The sequence below is a fragment of the Hyalella azteca genome, unplaced genomic scaffold (genome assembly GCF_000764305.2).
Source record: "Hyalella azteca isolate HAZT.00-mixed unplaced genomic scaffold, Hazt_2.0.2 contig12403, whole genome shotgun sequence".
Taxonomy (NCBI): Eukaryota; Metazoa; Arthropoda; class Malacostraca; order Amphipoda; family Hyalellidae; genus Hyalella; species Hyalella azteca.
The window spans coordinates 60,448-76,912 of record NW_025942363.1 but is presented as its reverse complement, the minus strand read 5'-3'; the positions used below and the strand labels follow the sequence as shown (position 1 = coordinate 76,912).

The window sequence follows — 16,465 nt, the reverse complement described above, 5'->3', positions numbered from 1 at the left end:
CCACAGGGAAGACCCTCACAAGCCTCACCCTGAGGGAAGACCTGCGTTTGTCTGGACAGGCGGCGCCGTTGCGGGAGAAGGTGCGTCCGAGGCTGCCGCCCGAGCCTTGTTTTTCCTGACGCCGACGCTCCAGCTTAGCACAGCGCGCGGCCTCCTCCAGCTGCCGCCTGCACAACACCGTCAGAAGTTGCAGACAGGATTGAACACGGGGTTTAAACCAGATTTAAAACGGGGTTGAAAACAAGATTGAAAACGGGGTTGAAATAAGGTTGCATATAGAGTTGAAAACAATATTGCAGACAGGGTTGAAAACAAGGTTGAAGACAGGGTTGAAAACAAGGTTGAAGATGAAGTTGAAAACAAGAATGCAGACAGGGTTGAACACAGGGTTGAAAATAGGGTTGAAGATAGAGTTGAAAACAAGGTTGAAGATGGGGTTGAATAAATATGGCCGAATGGCCATCGATAAACACGGTCGGTTTGCACGTTTGAAAAATAGTTGCTTAAAAACATTTGACTATTATCGTTTACAAAAGCCTTTGCGTGAAGAACATTTGCAACAACAAAAATGCGGTGCAGCAGTACAAACTCCATTCAGAAACGACATACGTATGTTCTTTATTAAATTCTACACTCGCTTTAAACTCATAGAAAGATTATATTAGGGACTTTATTTCATTGCATCTTTGCGTGCTTGCCTTAGGTATCTTGAAAGCTGGGTTCCATTGATAATATCTAATTTCTAAATTCCTATACAATCGCTATTTTGGCAGTTGCGTTTCAAACTTGCGATCAGCGGCATTTTTTCGTACAAAAAATGTCCCGATCAACGCCGTGTCAAGCCAGCGAAGGAATTCAAACATACCGCTGAGGCAGGACGAGCGTCTCGAGCTCGGTGGCGAGGTGGCGGCGAATGATGGTCTTGGAGGACGGGATGCCGAGCGCCGTGGCCATCGTGTCCGCCGTGAATGTCGACTCCAGCACAACAAGTCCACCGTGCACTCCGCTGTCTGTGGTCAAAATAAGGTCACGACTTAACTTTCTATGTCTTTATAGGCTGGAAATATATTTGACAAGCAGGCAATCGATCGACAAAAGATCTAATAAACACCAGTCTAGGACCGGACGAAGGGTTCTCTACGACTAGAGCAATCATGAAGTTAACAATCGATCGGGAATTTCCTGTCTCTAGCTCCAGCAAGGATTTTATATGATAAAAATATAAACAGACTTGCAAAAATTAATTGATCATATTGTCCAAGTAATGACATAGATAGCACTGAATCGACGAAAGTGCGTCTTGGATGTTCTACACGAGGGTAAGGACAGAAAAAAATGCATAGCTATTTAGACTGTGTTTCACTAATTTTATAGAGCAAATTTGTCTTCATTTAATAATAATAATAATAATAAGAAGCAGAGGCCCTCACCCGTCAGGTTCTCGGCGTACTCCCCCAGGTCGATGGCGCGGGCCCAGCGCACCCAGCGATGGTTGGTCCACACGACAGGGTCGTCGTCGCGCAGCTCGACGGCGCGGCGACGCTCCTGCAGCACCTGCGGCGTGTGAGATACGGCGTGAGAGGAAGGTTTATTTACACTTTCCTAATTTATTGGCTTATTGAGAGATTGATTTCATTTTGATGGAATATAAGGTTTAGAAATGAATAATTTTTTGCGACAATGTGTTTCACAGGTAGAAACAGAATTTGCTGATATATTAGCTAATTTATTTGTCAACAAGGTCAAAATGCAATGGTCATGTCATACTGAACCCAAAAATTAACGATACACGTGATGATTGATGAGTTGATTAGGCGACGTATTTTTAGTTTCTTGGCAGTGACAAGAAACTATAAACAAACTGAACGTGAACTGTGCATCACAAGCTAACGTTGGGGATTAGGTCAGCATGGTCCCAATTTGTTTGAAATAAATAATGCTGATATTTTAGATTAAAAAGTCATACATAGATTTTACTAACCATTTGATCTTACAAGCAGAAAAATGTAGAAATCCTGGCCAACTAAGATAGTATGAGAAGTTTACCCATTACACATGACTAATTTCTTACCCGTCTGTCAAAGCGCACAATCCTGAGGAGGTGAATGCCGTGGATGATGGAAGCTTGGTGGAACTTTCTGTGCACTCCGAGCTGCTTTTCCAGCTCCTTCTTGGTCAGCGTATCCAGCACCCGGCCATCCACCAGCTGTGCAGCGAATGCCTCAGCGTAGTGTGGCAGCCCCAGGTCCGTGAGCCACTCATTAGCCACCCACGTGTGGCTGAGCGTGGCAATGACAGGGTACCGGCAAAGTCTTGGTTCCCGCAACTCTTCGATGGCGAGCCGCAGCTTCTTGCGGTGCATTGGGTGCACGATGCCGAGACCTGACTCCAGCTCGTGGTCACTCAACTCCAGCAATACCTGCAGTCACCAACAACGTATGAAAATAGAGCGAGCGTATATATGAGAATAGAGCGAACGTATGAAAATAGAGCGAGCGTATGGAGCTATATAAAAAACAACGTGCTTCGATCAGGTTCTCGTTGGATGCATTAGAAAATGCTGGATTTGTGATTTTACTGTGATGAATTGAATTATAGCACGACTGAGAATACACACACAGAGCAACACGCTTAGATTTATTTTTTTCAACGATGCCCCAGTTGGCCCTGTGGTCACGATTAACTCGCGCTACGTCATGTGAAGAAGTAGCCTGGTAAGAGCAAACTGAACATTGCGCAGCGCCTTGATTCCCGGCGAACGCGAAACCTTGTCCTAAATACATAAGATGTGGTCTGAAGTTACTGGATTGGTACAGAAATGGTGCAACGCACTTCAAATTTCAAAAAAGTTGAAGTAAACACAAAAAAAATATAACTTGAGCTTATTTAGGTAATCTAGTGGTCGCAAAATTCGAGTCAGAAGTACTATGAATATAGTTTTCAGCGTTTCCGTAATGAGGTAACCGGTTTAAATAGCTATACATTCATGATTAAGGTCAAGCATGGCAGAAAAAATCTTACTAAATTGTCGAAAATTTCACTCAGAATCATACCCATGAGAACTGATCAGCAGAATGCAAAGTGTCAAATTTATTCGATTGCCCAAGTTGCATGTAGAGAACTCTTTCTTAGCCAAAGCCAGATTGTCTGTAGCAAGTAACTGAAACGGTTACAAAAAAGTTATTTCCGATTCGGTTGTTGTTGCCAACTCGCAACAAAAGAGGTTTTCTTTTTTTCATGTGCGGGCGATACATTTTATTAATATTGCATTAAGTCAAATTAAATTGTAAGCATATTTGTGACGTTGATCATTATCAACGCTTACAAATCATCTAAAATTGACAGTTGCACCTTAAGAACAAAAAATATAACTCAGTACTCACTGCAGTGAGTGACAGAGAGCGCATTTTGTCATCGACAAAAACGTGAAGTCACGGACAGACGGACGGACAGACAGACGGACGGACATGACGAGCACAATAACAATAGCGCCTTTTTCCATAAATGAGAAAATGCTCTAAAAAAGTCTTATTCACCTTGCCACTGCGGACGTTCTCGGCGCAGAGGGCCCCGTACTGCGGCATGCCCAGGGTGATCTCCAACCACGCCAGCACCGTCGGGGCCTTCCATCGCTCCAGAGGAATATGCTGCGCCTCCTCCAGCAGGCGCAGCTTGTGAGGGTAGGTCTCCTCAGACAGTGGGGCTATGCTTCCTCCCCCAGCTGCCCCAGGAGGCCAGTTAAGGCCATTGTTGCTGGGGCCGTTGTTTTGTTGGGCGCCATTTTGTGGACCTTGAGTTAGTAAGGATGTAACCCGATGGGAAATTAGGGACTTTGAAGCATTTTAATGTAAAGGAAGTAGACGCTGACAGGTTAGTGGCTTAAAAACTTAACACAATTTCACACGTTCCTACTCCTGGGTAATAAGTGAAATTCAGCCGTGTCTTCTGCAATCGATTAGTTCTAGTGTGAAACCGAAGCAAACTTTAAGGCCAAAAATGGCAACGGGGATTAGTGGCCATAATCGAAATTCGTTACCCCCTAGGCCCCTACAGTGAACAACAATGTGAGGAAGGGAAACAGCAAAAAATTAATTAGCATCTGAACGAAAAAAATTCTTCAACCAAGATTTCGTAAGTCAAGTGAAGACATTTTAGACGCCACTGAAGGGAGTGAAACTGGAAAGGCCAATCGAAAGCCTGTATCACAACGCAGTGTAACTCTGCAATGTGCACAGCACAGTACACTAAAGCGATGTATTAATGTGTTATAAGCAGCAGTAGATGGTCGCTATAGACAGTGAGCTGTTACTACGTAATGAACGGCCCTTGCAAATGTTCTGATACTATAAAATAGACTCGTACTGTTGGGACCGCTACTATGCATGAGAACATTACTCTGCATTAGACAGTTACTTTGCAGAGAGCCATGACTATGCAGTGAACGAATTATGTATTATTCAGTGTCCTCACGCAGTGCACGGCAGCCACAGGGTTGAATGCCTAGTGTGGCTATAATGGAGTGTGACGTTTCGATGACTAACTGCAATTCTAAGTACTAGGATCTACATGAGGCCCTATCGGATTGGAAAGTTTCTAGAATTGCCAAGTTTACGCCGACTTCATAATGCGCTGAGCCACGTGCTTATATATTTTCGGTGAAGGGGCTGACGAAGGTACAGCCGCACATATTTGGTCAGAACGACGAGACGTGATAACCATGCTGGCAAGTGTCAACGGGTCGCATCCTGGGCAAGCAGTAACGGGTCACAATTTTGGCAAGCGATCACTCGTCAAATTGGAAGAAACCGTGAATGGGTTCTCTGTTTGACAAAGAGAACGAGTCAAGTGCTTGTTGAGAGGCAACACGTTGCGTTCTTGACAAATGAGAATGAGTCACATTTTACAAAAGGGAAAACTTGTCACATTTTTAACAACCGATAATGCGCCACATTCTTGGTATGTGATAAAAAGCGAATTCTATGCATAAATTTCGGGTCTCATCGTGAGTGGTTGATAACCTATTGCGTTTTCGGGAAGTGAAAACAGTAGGCTAGTCTTGGCTCTAAGCCACTTATAAAAGGTTTTATTCTTGGCAGCTTATAAGGGTAACATATTTGGCCGGAATATGTTTTTTCAACGTATTTCCGTTAAACGGGCGATCTACGACGACAAATTCACACAAAGCAAGGACATTAACAATAAAAAATAAAAATGGTCGATTAGAACAGCAACAAAGCTCAGCCTTAGAAGCATTAGACTGCAGTATTGTTTGGCAGTATAACGTGAAACACAAAATTTTTTAACAGTACTGTTATGCTATTACATCTTGAAGCGTCTGCATGCTCTTTAATTTGCCAGCAACAGGTGCACATTTCCGGAGTCATTTGCAAAAAAAGACTATGGGCTCGTGACCATCATCTCTGAGGCTCTTAAGACTCTGAGGCCATCATCTGTGAGCCTCAATGAGTCGGAAACGATCAGGAGAGCGACTGATGCGAGTCCGGCTCTTCCGGACTGGATGCCGCGGTACCTTGGGATGAACAGACCCAGTCAAGTGTGACGCTAATCAGTATCACGGGGGAAGACTGGGCGAGATCACGATAAGAATATCGAAAAACGATCAGTTCTCCAGTACTATCGGTATCGAATAACCTCAATCGCACGCCACGTGATCTCATCATATGCAACTGGCGAGGCAGGTTTTCTTTGACTGGCGGGGCAGGGGGGGGGGTCGAAAGTTGTCAAGGTTCAATAAAATATAACGCGTTTTTTAGCTTCTTAAGCCCTTGAAGTGTGCAAGAGGCAGTTAACTTGAATTTTTTTCTTGATTCAAATCTCGTCAGGAAATACTATATGGTAATTCGTTTGAACAATATTAGCTCAAATATTATCAAATTGTAATTGAATCAATGATGAAATTGCTGAATAAATCGCATTGAAAAGTCTGAGTGAAGTCAAGAAGGTCAATTATTTTCAAGAACAAGAAGAATTCTGTGTGATAACCCAGCCAGTTCTCAGATATGTTGGAGAAGTTCGAGAAGACAGCTTACTGGGGGTACGCATTTCACTAGAGTTACACAAGGGCATTATACGTGGTACGCGAATAATTTCCCGACTATGAGCGACTTTTGGCAGTTCATTTTCAACAAAAACGCTTACCACCGAATATCAGATAACTTGAAAACGACGATGATAAGAAGGATAAGAACTCTCCGTGTATCGCTGTGAGCCACAAGAAACCATGACACTCGGTAAGCGAACGATCTACCATTCACCACAACCATCGCGTTGGTTGATCAATGCTCTGGCCACCATCACCATCAACCAATCAACAACCACCTCCTCCTCACATCACCATCACCATCAACCAATCAACAACCACTTCCTAACATCACCATCACCATCAACCAATTAATAACCACTTCCTAACATCACCATAAACCAATTAACAACCACTTCCTAACATCACCATCAACCAATTAACAACCACTTCCTAACATCACCATCACCATCAACCAATTAACAACCACTTCCTAACATCACCATCACCATCAACCAATTAACAACCACTTCCTACCATCACCATCACAATCAACCAATTAACAACCACTTCCTAACATCACCGTTACCATCAACCAATTAACAACCACTTCCTCACATCACCATCACAATCAACCAATTAACAACCACTTCCTAACATCACCGTTACCATCAACCAATTAACAACCACTTCCTCACATCACCATCAAGCAAACAACCACCACTTCCTCACATCACCATCACCATCAACGACCAGAGCCGGGTCCTAATGGCTCACCATCATAGAGCGTCGTGTCAAGAGGGTTTCGTTTCTTCTGTCTGGCAAACACCCTGGAGATGCTGCCCCAGGTGCCCCCTCCTCCTCCTCCTCCCCCTCCAAGTGCCCTCTGCGTTCTGCGCGAGAGGGTCATCGAGGCGCCCTTCGTCTTGCCTGCCTTCGGTGCCGCCGTCTGCTGGGCCTCACCAGAGCTGGGGGCCACCAAGAGTTAGGAATTTCAAGATTATCTTCAATTATGGACATGATGGCTCTGCGTTTTCAGGCGATTGCATAGTATTTCGGAAATGAGTACAATGCGTTATTGGAGTGAATAAAATGAGCAAAGAAGACCACAATCCAATGTTATTAAGCTGATTAAACCGCTCCATAAAGATGATTTTGAACTTACGTGGAGGTTATAACATTAGTCCTGCTAAGCAGGATAACACTACCTCACCAACTTAATTCAATTAAGCTAAGAGAGTTATTCTTAGGATTGGTTTAATCGAAGAAGAGGTTTACTGGATACAATGGGTGTTCCTACAGTTTCGGGACAGAGGGACGGAACAGAGAAAATGGCACAGTGAAGGTACTGAGAAAAAAGGACAGAGAGCGACAGAACAACGGGGCTGAGTAACAGGACAGAGGAACGGAACAGAGGGACGGGAAAGTAGGATGTGAGAAAGGGTAGGGATTTAGGAAAAAGACAGAGAGATGGGAAAGTGGAACGGAACAAAGGGAAGGGACAGAGGATGGAACAAAGGGACAGGGCTAAGTTATAGGACAGAAAGGCAGAGTGCAATAGGAAGACGAGAGACTCAACGGCGCAGGGTTGCCGTACAGCCTCTCAGACCTGGCCTGCTGCAGCGCCTGCTCTGCTGCCTCCGCTACCGTGTTGCAGAGCTGCTCTGTCGACTGGCTCAGACCCACGCGCACACTTCTGAGTAAAACATACGGGGACACTTCTGAGCAAAATACATGGGGATACTTCAGGGCAACATATACGGGGATACTTCAGAGCAAGACAAAAGGATACTCATATGAGTAAAACATTCAGGGACTCTTCAGAACAACTCAAACGGCTACACTTCCGAGTAACACAAATTGGGACACTTCAGAGCAACACAAACGACACTTCTGAAGTTCTGAGTAACACAAACGGGGGACACTTCTGAGTAACACAAACTGTTAGAAGTAAGGTTACTTCTAAGCAGTTCAAAAGAAGGACATCTCACGATGACACCTCTGAGTAAGACGTACGGAGAAAATTTTGGTAGCAAAAAAAAGGGGCCATTTGGTAGCAATATGAACGAGGTATTGTTGAGCAACGAACGCGGGCACTACAACAAATTTCCAGTAATTCAGAGAATGTGAACTGAAAGCTATGTAGCATTAACAATTTTTGAAATTGCATGAGAAAAATGGGTGACAGATGTGTAGTGTACCTAAGCGGTATGGCAGGGCTCATCCCGAGGGAAAATTCGTTGTCTCAGAGCGAATATTTTTGGTAAAATTAAGGACATTGTGTTCAGTTATGTATCATATCTTCCCGTATGATAAATTTGTGCTATTACATTCTTATGCAAAATAAAAGTTCAGCGATTTGAGCAATAGATTAGTGTCTTGGAATACATGAATAAATTTGTTATATGAATTGATGCATAGGATCGACCGAGGAAATCGGAATTTGACCATCGCTAATCATTGCATTAAAAATTTAGGAATCCTGCTACAGACGCTACCTCCATACTCACCTATTGAAAGACATGAAGTTGTTGCTCGCAAGAGCTATAATTTATATATAAATAATTAAATATAAATTACCTATTGTCAGATGGTGTATTTAAAAATATGTAACCAACACAAGTGTTGTGTCCAATGCTAACACTTCGGTAAATGATATTGGCCACACTCACTTAACAGACGATGGTGTGTTGCAGGAGCTGTTGCGTGCAACACTCACCTATCAGACGATGGTGTGTTGCAGGAGCTGTCGCATGCAACACTCACCTGTCAGAGGATGGTGTGTTGCAGGAGCTGTCGCGTGCAACACTCACCTGTCAGACGATGGTGTGTTGCAGGAGCTGTTGCATGCAACACTCACCTGTCAGAGGATGGTGTGTTGCAGGAGCTGTAGAGGCTGCCCATGCGAGGGCCGGAATAGTCACAGCCCTCACTGCTGCCCTCGCTCCCCAGGCCCCCCAGGGACCTCGGGGTGTCGCTGCCCCCCGGCCTGCCCGTCCCGTAGAGGGCGCTGCTGCTGTAGGCAGGCACGCCGCCCTCCGCCAGGTGTCCGTTACGAGGCAGACAAGGAAGAGGAGGAGGAGAGGAGGAGTAGGTCGAGTAAGAGAGGTTGTGTGGAGGAGAGGTCGAGTAGAGGGAGGTGGTGTGGTAGGGGTTAGCAGCAACCCCGTGGGTGTTGTTCGTCTTGTTGTTGTGCATGTGGGGAGTGGCGTATATGCAGGACGGGTCCTTCGGAGGCGTGCATGTGCTCGGGCCTGCAATCATGTACGCGTTACTAAAAACATTCGTGGGAAACACACAGAACGTTAATTTTGATTTAAGAATTTACCCTAAAACATTCATGGAAAACACACAGAACGGGAATGTTGATTTCCTAATTTATCTTACATGCAATCCGAGATTATTGAACTACTAACGATGGAGCTTCATTCAAAAAAGTTTTCTGCTATAGAGATAGGACGAATTTTTTTTTTTTTTTTTTTTGCTTTGAAATTCATGGTGAATTTACAATTTAAGTAATCAAATGATCTTAGTAGGACAGTCATGAAAGATTTGTGATCCGCGTGCGGACTTCTGGTGCAGCTCATGACAAGACTCTTGACAGAAATATCAATTTTAAATTACTTTAGAAATTATATTTAACCTGAGGATAGTCATGAAATCTTTAATTTTCTTTCATGAAAATAATCGCCAGTTAATTATTTTGATTGATTCGCATATTTATCGGTGCAAAATTTTGTCTTGATGCCAATTTATTTACTTCGCTGGAAGCATTTAAAAATGGCGCATTGGATGACAGGTTGCAGGTGCAGTGCGCACCTGGTACGATACGTTTGGCCCCACCAAACGTTATAATTATATAATCACCTATAAGTTATAATCACCCACCGATGTGTTATAATTATATTCTTATACTCTGGCGGAACATGAGATTTTTCTCCAGTAATTCATTAGTTGCCTCCGAAAAAATTAGCAAAATTCATTATAACAGTGAATGTTTGACGAGTTGAGTTTCAATTTCGAGCATCTCGTAAATTAATGCATTTCAGGTGCTGAGCTTTACAACGTTAGTTTTCTTAATTTTCGCGACTGTTACCTTAAGCATAATGGTTTCTAATAACATGGAATATCACAAGTGGAGGGAAAATTACTCCTAAGAGAACCAGAATCAGAGTCGTGAACCAGAGTGAGGGTCGTGAAGCGGAGTGGCAGCAAAGCAGAGTTCAGGTCATGAACCAGAGTGGAAAGTAAACCCGAGTCAGGGTCGTGAACCAGAGAGTAGAGGGGACCCGAGAGAGGGTCATGAACTAGAGAGTAAGAGAGCCCGAGTGAGGACATGAACCAGAGAGTAAGGGGAACCCGAGTGGAAAGTGAAGCCGAGTGGAAAGTGAACCCGAGAGAGGGTCATGAACCAGAGTGGAAAGTGAACCCGAGTGAGGTCATGAACCCGAGTCATGAACCAGAGATTAGGAGAACCCGAGCGAGGTTGGTGATGGTTCACACCTTCATGGCTGGCCGTTGAGTCGCGGTCGGACGAGAGCCGCACTCCGGAGTCCGCTGACGAGCCGCGCCCGTTGGGGGTGGAGTTGATGGTGGTGGGGGCGCTGGCTGAAGACGTGATGGGGTGTGGGGAGGAAGAGGATAAAGGAAGGGGGGCACTAGTGGAGGGGGTGAGGGCACTGGAGTTGGGTGGAGGGGAAGGCACTGGAGGGGAAGTGGTGGAGGCAAGACAGCTGTTGTTACTCCTGAAGGAGGCGTCACCGTCGCTGTGGTAGCCGAGGCTCGCGAGCTGCTGACGCACCTGCAGGGGCAGCGCGTGCATCAGCTTTTAGGGGTCTTGCATGGGTTTAAACTTATAATAGATGTAATTAAACAAAAAAAATTAGCGAATGAAAATGCTTGAAAATTAAGTGATCATTGCCCTGCCAAAGACCTTTTCGAGAGAAGGTTACGGAGAGTTCATAGCCGGATTGTCGGGAGCAAACACAAGTGTAGGAGCACTACTTGCTAGCAGAGAATGTTCGTATATCCGTGTAACCTTCTTCCGTCAAAAAAAATTTAGCCCTCTGATTAATGACGGGACCTCTTGGTCCCGGGCCTTTACTTACGAATAGCTTTGACGACATTTAATTTATCCACAGATAAAGGGTTAAGAAAATTTAACTGTTTAACATTTGACATTCCGACCTGAAAACTGAATTTGCATGCTTCAAAATGTACTATAAATTCAATTTTCTCCCCTCAGTTTATCCCAAAAGCTTATTCCTGATTAATTGGTCAGAGTTGTGCATTATTCATGAATATATCTCACCCTCTGGAGCTCCCTCTCCCTGGCAGTGAGCGTAGCCACTAAGCGCGCTGCTCTGTCACTCTCCTCTCCGAGTCTGTTAAGAAGGCCCCACCTCTCCCTCTCCCCCGCCTCCCTCTCCGCTCTCAGTCTCCGTTCACTCTCCTCGCTTTCCACCATCCGCTGATCATGAAAGCCAACAGGAAATAGTGACACAGGAGTGGATGATGAGTGAACATTTTCGCTTAAGGTATAAGGAATAAATTTTGCCCCCTATAACTCTGAGTCAGCAGCCGGTAAGGTATAATCTCATTATATCAGAATAGACTAAAGCAATTTCAGATACAAAAATTCCAAGAGTTTCCATTCATTTTCAAAACAGTAATCTCTGTTTTCTTTTTATATTTCTATAAAGTTACTAGAATTAACTGTTGTTCAAAAAGAACTACACAAAGTTCTTTCCTCGCCAGTGTTTGCCCATGTCCGACCTGTTCAAAGTTGCGGATAAAGTCCCGAAGTTCAGCTTCCTTGTCCTCAAGTGTGGCATAAAGTTGCTTCATCTGCATCAGCAAGTCCACCTTCTCGGTCTTCAAACGTTTACGGTCCGCTTTTAAAGCTGAAATACAAAACAATTTACATATTTATTCGCTGTAACGTCACTAGTCGCAACTGTGGCAGCATCGGCAACAGGCGTTCCTTCCCGTGCGATAAACAGCGATGTTCGCACCACCGAATTTCGGCTCGAGTCTCTCGTCCTACATATGAATTATCCATATACATCCATTGTTGAGATTCCCGTGAATATCAGCGACGAACATGTTGTTGTCACGTACTATGTTCCTAGTGATATTAATGATATCAAGGATAAAATTAACAAAATTGTTGGTTGTGAGGCATGGGTGGCAGGAATTATAAACAGTTCGGGCGAATGCGATGACATTTTTTTAGTATACGATCTGACAAACGGTGATTCTGAAACATGGCGTGAGCTTTGCAGGAAGAGGCAATATTTTGGAGATCATAAGTTTCTTACACAGGAGCTTTCCTAGATGTCATTTGTTCTATGAAGCCAAGCAGTGAGGTCATATGATGAGATGAGTATTTGTTAAGATAAGCCTGCAATTCGCAGTTTCTGATTAAAATTTTATCGGGAATTGCGAAAAGACTTTCGGTATGATTAACTTTTTAGAGGCCTCTGGCTTCAAGCCGCTGCCTCGCGAAAATAATTGAGCCCATCACCACTTCGGGAAACAAAATATGTAAAAGTTATGAAGCAACATAAATATTTTGCTTAAAATCATAAGTTATAATCATGCGAAATAAATGGAAAACATTACCAAAAAATCCAACATTTCCAACTGAGTTTCAACGCACCTGCAAGTGCCTCCTTTGCATGACACAATTCGGTGACGAGGTGAGTCATTTGGTGGGCATCAGGTGCACTTGCAGGTGCAGCAGGTGCTCTAGCAGGTGCAGTGCCGTCATTAGTACACGAGTCCCCCTTCACGGGAGAGTCACCAGCTTCACCTCCTTCAGGAGGCTTGGTATGGGCGTCCCCACCTATTAAAATCGGTACAAAATTTTTTAATGACAATCTTTGGGACTCATGAGCTTGAAGAAAGCTCATGATTCCCCTAAACCGCATCAACGTTCGAATCTTTAATTAATCTTTTTGATACCTCTTTTTTACCTTGATTCGCATGCTATACCCAGGCCACCTTCTGAAGGAACCTCACATGCTAATAGATTAGTGATAAACGTCCGAACGTCATCCGACACTAACTTGGATTAGTTTTTAAATATGCCTGGAGGGCAACATAAGCCGAACTTCAGAAATGAGGAGAAATTAAGTTTCGAATAGATCATCTACTAACGTTCAAGTGTGGTTCTTGCAGCAAATTTTGCATCGAGTAATTAAAATAACTACCGTCGTAGTTATTTTAATAGATTTACGACAACCCTGAACTTATGGTGACCGTAACAAGTTCTGAGTGTCGGAGCACAGCGTCACCTGCGTCAGGGATGCCGCTCTTGGATCCGTCCGACGCAGTGGAGGCGGAGCTGATTTTTCTGACGGAGGCGCCCTTTGCTTTTTCTGTGCTGCTGCCGCCGTCCCGACACCGCGACGACGGCTCCACACTGCCTGCTGGGGAGTTTGACAATTATTTCATTTCCATTCAATCCTATATTATCATTATTTTATCTGTTCAAATATATATTATAAATCCGATACGTTTTCATGTGATTGAAGACGATTTGGTTCAATGTATTCGTGCATTACACATAATTGATCATGATATCGAAAACCGTATTGAGAGTACAAATTAAGACAAGTTTTGTAAAATAGTTGAGGCTTAGATTTTTAATGAATAAAAGTTTCATCCTGAAATTCTCTAATAATAATTCGTGGACTCACTCCCACTGCTCTGATCCGAGTCCCCGACGTCCCCATTCTCCTGTGCCCTTCCTCTCCGCCTTCCCTCCGCGGAGAGGCTCCTGGGTTTGAGCCCAGCCCCATCAGAGGGGAAGGATTTACTCACATTCACGGGGATTTTACTGGAATTTTTAGGACTGGAATTTCGAGTGACCGAGCTAGGGATCTTTGACTGTGAGATGGGGAGGCGTTGAGAGCTGGAAGAGGAGGAAGAAAGGTGTGGGGAGGAAGAGAATGATTGCATTTGTGTGATTTTTGATTTGGTTTCTTGCAAGTCGTGTCGTAGTTCTCGCACCTGAAAAGCAATTGAATCGAATAACAGATCTGGGCTATTGAATATATGCGCACAAATACAGCCGTCGTGTATAATTCAATACATTCAATTCAATTTGTATTTGAATCTTGGACTTGAGATCGAAGCTTGATGTATAGGATATTAACAGCATTTTCGAGACTATCTATCTAAAGTCAAGATGTGTTTATGAATTACGGTATCCGCAGTGGGAAACTATAAAATTCTCTTGAACCAGCTTCCCAAGAATTCTTGTATGGATTGGGGGATGAGATATTACATTAGACCACGATATTTGTCATCAGGGGTGCAGTATGCATCACACAACGATGAGGGCATCACTGTTGGGCAGAACATCTCGCGGTGTAACATCAAAACATCACAGTGTCACATACACCCAACCTCTACCCCACAATGCCATGCCAACGAGACTACGTAACAAAGCATAACAAAGGCCAAAGCATCACAACTGCACCATACATCACAATACAGCATCACTGTACTGCGCCTCATCATCAAACATCACAAGACAGCATCACTGCACTGCACCACATCGTCCAACATCACAACACAGCATCACTGCACTGTACTGTCACAGAGCCATATCATCAAACATAACAACACCACTGTACAATATCAGTACATCACCACATAACAGCATCACTGCACCACATCACAACATCACTGCACCACATCACAGCATCACTGCACCACATCACTGCATCACTGCACCACATCACAGCATCACTGCACCACATCACAGCATCACTGCACCACATCACAGCATCACTGCACCACATCACAGCCTCACTGCACCACATCACAACATCACAGCACCACATCACCACAACATCGTCACCACCTGTTGCTGGGCAGCCTGCAGGTCGCCGTCCATTCGCATCGCCAGCTGTTGGTTTTCGTCCACCATCTTGCGCAGCTGGTCCTGATGCCGAGGCAGGTGGTTCATATTAATGTTGAGAGACTAACATGATAAAAATACAATTTAGCATATAACTTAAATGTGTAGTTAAATGCATGAATCATCAATCGAAGACCAATCGTACATACTATAAAATTTTTCAGTCATTTTGTGAGGAAATCCGCTTCTTAAAGATTCAGTACATAATTATCGCAGTAAAGTCTTGCTAAAAAATTCTAGGGTATATTTGACATGGCTAATTCTTGGGAAATTTTAATATAGCCATTCAGAAGGAGTATTTTTGCTTGGGTAATTCGGTTGTATGATGAGGTTTATTTAGTCGAAATCTGGAATCTAAATTTTCGTAGGATCGTGGATAACAGTTTCCATATAGGCAAATAACACATTACAATTAAAAACTGGTTCCCGGTTCAAAAGTTTCTTTCAGTGCTAATTAAGTGCAGTTTAACGGCAGACGAAGAAAAAGATAGACGGAAGGAACCTTGAAACAAATCAATCCTCCGTAATCTAAATTTTCTTTATTTTCTTTTTTAATAAATACGTAAGTCGTGCTTCGGTAATATACTGTAGGTATTGTGTTGCATTCAACGCAATTATCTGGAACGTGTTGGTAGTTTTCTTTATAAGAAGAGTGTCCGAACTATAGAAAGAATACAATGTGTTGATTTGGTAAGCGAATTGAACATGGAACGAACCTGAGTCTCGATAAGCAGATGTCGCATGAGCTCTACGGACGCAGCCACCGCTTGACGGCGGCCATCACCGTCGTCGGGGAGGAGGAACTTGTTGGACGCTGAGGCAGGTGGTGCTAAGGCAAGTGTGGCAGGGGCATTAGGGGCACAGGCAGTTGGTGTAGAGGCAGTTTGGACAGATACTAGTGCTGGTGCAGCTGAGGCAAGAGCCAATAGTTTTTGAGGTGTAGGAGATGATATTGATGCTGATGATTTAGACCCAATAATTGACACAAAGTTCGGGGTGCTACCTAAACCATCACCAACTGATGATGATATTGATGGCCCAGATAATGCATCAACTGACGATGATATTAATGGCCCAGCTAATGCATAATTCGTATCTCCAGGTGAAGGTGATGATTCTTCAATATGAGGTTTCGGAGAAATTAAAGGTTTGCGATCCGTCGAGAACTTCAATTGTGGGTAACATATATTGTTATGGATGATACGTGAAGCTTTGTTGCTGGTGCATTCGGTATTTTTGGAGCTATAATTGGGACAAGACGAGGCTGTGAAGTTAGAATTGCTGCTGTCGGAGCTGGAGGGTAGAGACTCTCCGGAGCCGAAGAACTGGCTGATATGTTCAGTCAGGTCGCCAAGGCAGCTGATGGCTGGAAAAGAAAAAAAGAAATCTTGTGATATATCAGACGGGAATGAATAATTAATTCCAAATATGAAAAAACAGTATTCAACAAAGAAAACATCACACAAATGTATTGTAATTGATAATAGGGTAGA

At 43.8% G+C, this 16,465-nt stretch overlaps 1 protein-coding gene across 2 annotated transcripts in view; it reads right to left on the bottom strand.

Annotated features, from left to right (window-relative positions):
- The window catches only part of LOC108683000 (liprin-alpha-3), a 47,488-nt gene that overhangs the window by 7,178 nt on the left and 23,845 nt on the right, over nt 1–16,465 (bottom strand). For both annotated transcript variants that reach the window (XM_018172273.2, XM_047883265.1), the window contains exons 2-17: nt 15,689–16,338; nt 14,916–14,996; nt 13,744–14,056; nt 13,339–13,473; nt 12,702–12,887; nt 11,816–11,943; nt 11,352–11,510; nt 10,544–10,841; nt 8,901–9,294; nt 7,620–7,736; nt 6,818–7,008; nt 3,537–3,790; nt 2,072–2,419; nt 1,431–1,554; nt 866–1,010; nt 29–167 (exon numbers count right to left, since the gene is read on the bottom strand). In XM_018172273.2, coding sequence (XP_018027762.1) covers nt 29–167; nt 866–1,010; nt 1,431–1,554; nt 2,072–2,419; nt 3,537–3,790; nt 6,818–7,008; nt 7,620–7,736; nt 8,901–9,294; nt 10,544–10,841; nt 11,352–11,510; nt 11,816–11,943; nt 12,702–12,887; nt 13,339–13,473; nt 13,744–14,056; nt 14,916–14,996; nt 15,689–15,715 — 3,039 coding nt within the window. In that variant the 5' untranslated portion in view covers nt 15,716–16,338. The remainder of the gene's footprint in view (nt 1–28; nt 168–865; nt 1,011–1,430; nt 1,555–2,071; nt 2,420–3,536; nt 3,791–6,817; nt 7,009–7,619; nt 7,737–8,900; nt 9,295–10,543; nt 10,842–11,351; nt 11,511–11,815; nt 11,944–12,701; nt 12,888–13,338; nt 13,474–13,743; nt 14,057–14,915; nt 14,997–15,688; nt 16,339–16,465) is intronic.